The sequence below is a fragment of the Aptenodytes forsteri genome, unplaced genomic scaffold (assembly GCF_000699145.1).
Source record: "Aptenodytes forsteri isolate BGI_AS27 unplaced genomic scaffold, ASM69914v1 Scaffold321, whole genome shotgun sequence".
Lineage (NCBI taxonomy): Eukaryota > Metazoa > Chordata > Aves > Sphenisciformes > Spheniscidae > Aptenodytes > Aptenodytes forsteri.
The window spans coordinates 778,486-779,049 of record NW_008795030.1 but is presented as its reverse complement, the minus strand read 5'-3'; the positions used below and the strand labels follow the sequence as shown (position 1 = coordinate 779,049).

Genomic DNA, 564 nt, shown 5'->3' with positions numbered 1-564 from the left:
CCCCTGCCATCACAGCACCTGAGGCCGCAGTGAGGGGCACCCGTTTGCCCCCCGGCACAGGGTTGAACCCTGAGCAAACCCTCCACAAAAAACACCCTTTCCGAAATCACACCCCTGTGTTTAATGCCAGGGAGGAAGACATCCCGGCAAATATCCAACCACCCTGGAAAGCAAACAGGAGGCAGGCAGAAAAGCAAACAGCGAACCACCCGAGCGCACAGTCGGCAGAGCTCCGCCGGGAGCTGCACAGGGGCTAGGGAAAGTCTCGGCCCAGATATTCCCGGGCAGCTGGGATAACCAGGCAGAACAGCAGGAAAAGGAGGGTGATAGAAACCCCACGCCGGGGACGTTGCCGGCGGCGGAGAGGGTTGCGTCCTCACCTGCGTTGTAGAAGCGGTCGAGGGTGGCGGTGTCGCCCAGCGCCAGGGTGCCGAAGGGCAAGGTGTGCAGGCGTGCCCGCAGGTGATGGCAGGCGTCGTGCAGGCTGCGCAGCGCGGGGCAGGCGGCCGGCTCCCGCCCCAGCACGCAGACGACGCTCAGCACCCGCCGCCCGCCCGTCCTTCC

At 65.4% G+C, this 564-nt stretch overlaps 1 protein-coding gene across 1 annotated transcript in view; it reads right to left on the bottom strand.

Moving 5' to 3' along the window:
- MAP3K6 (mitogen-activated protein kinase kinase kinase 6) overlaps nt 1-564 on the bottom strand; it is a 10,084-nt gene that overhangs the window by 7,805 nt on the left and 1,715 nt on the right. Inside the window, exon 2 of the mRNA XM_009276266.1 lies at nt 381-559. Coding sequence (XP_009274541.1) covers nt 381-559 — 179 coding nt within the window. The remainder of the gene's footprint in view (nt 1-380; nt 560-564) is intronic.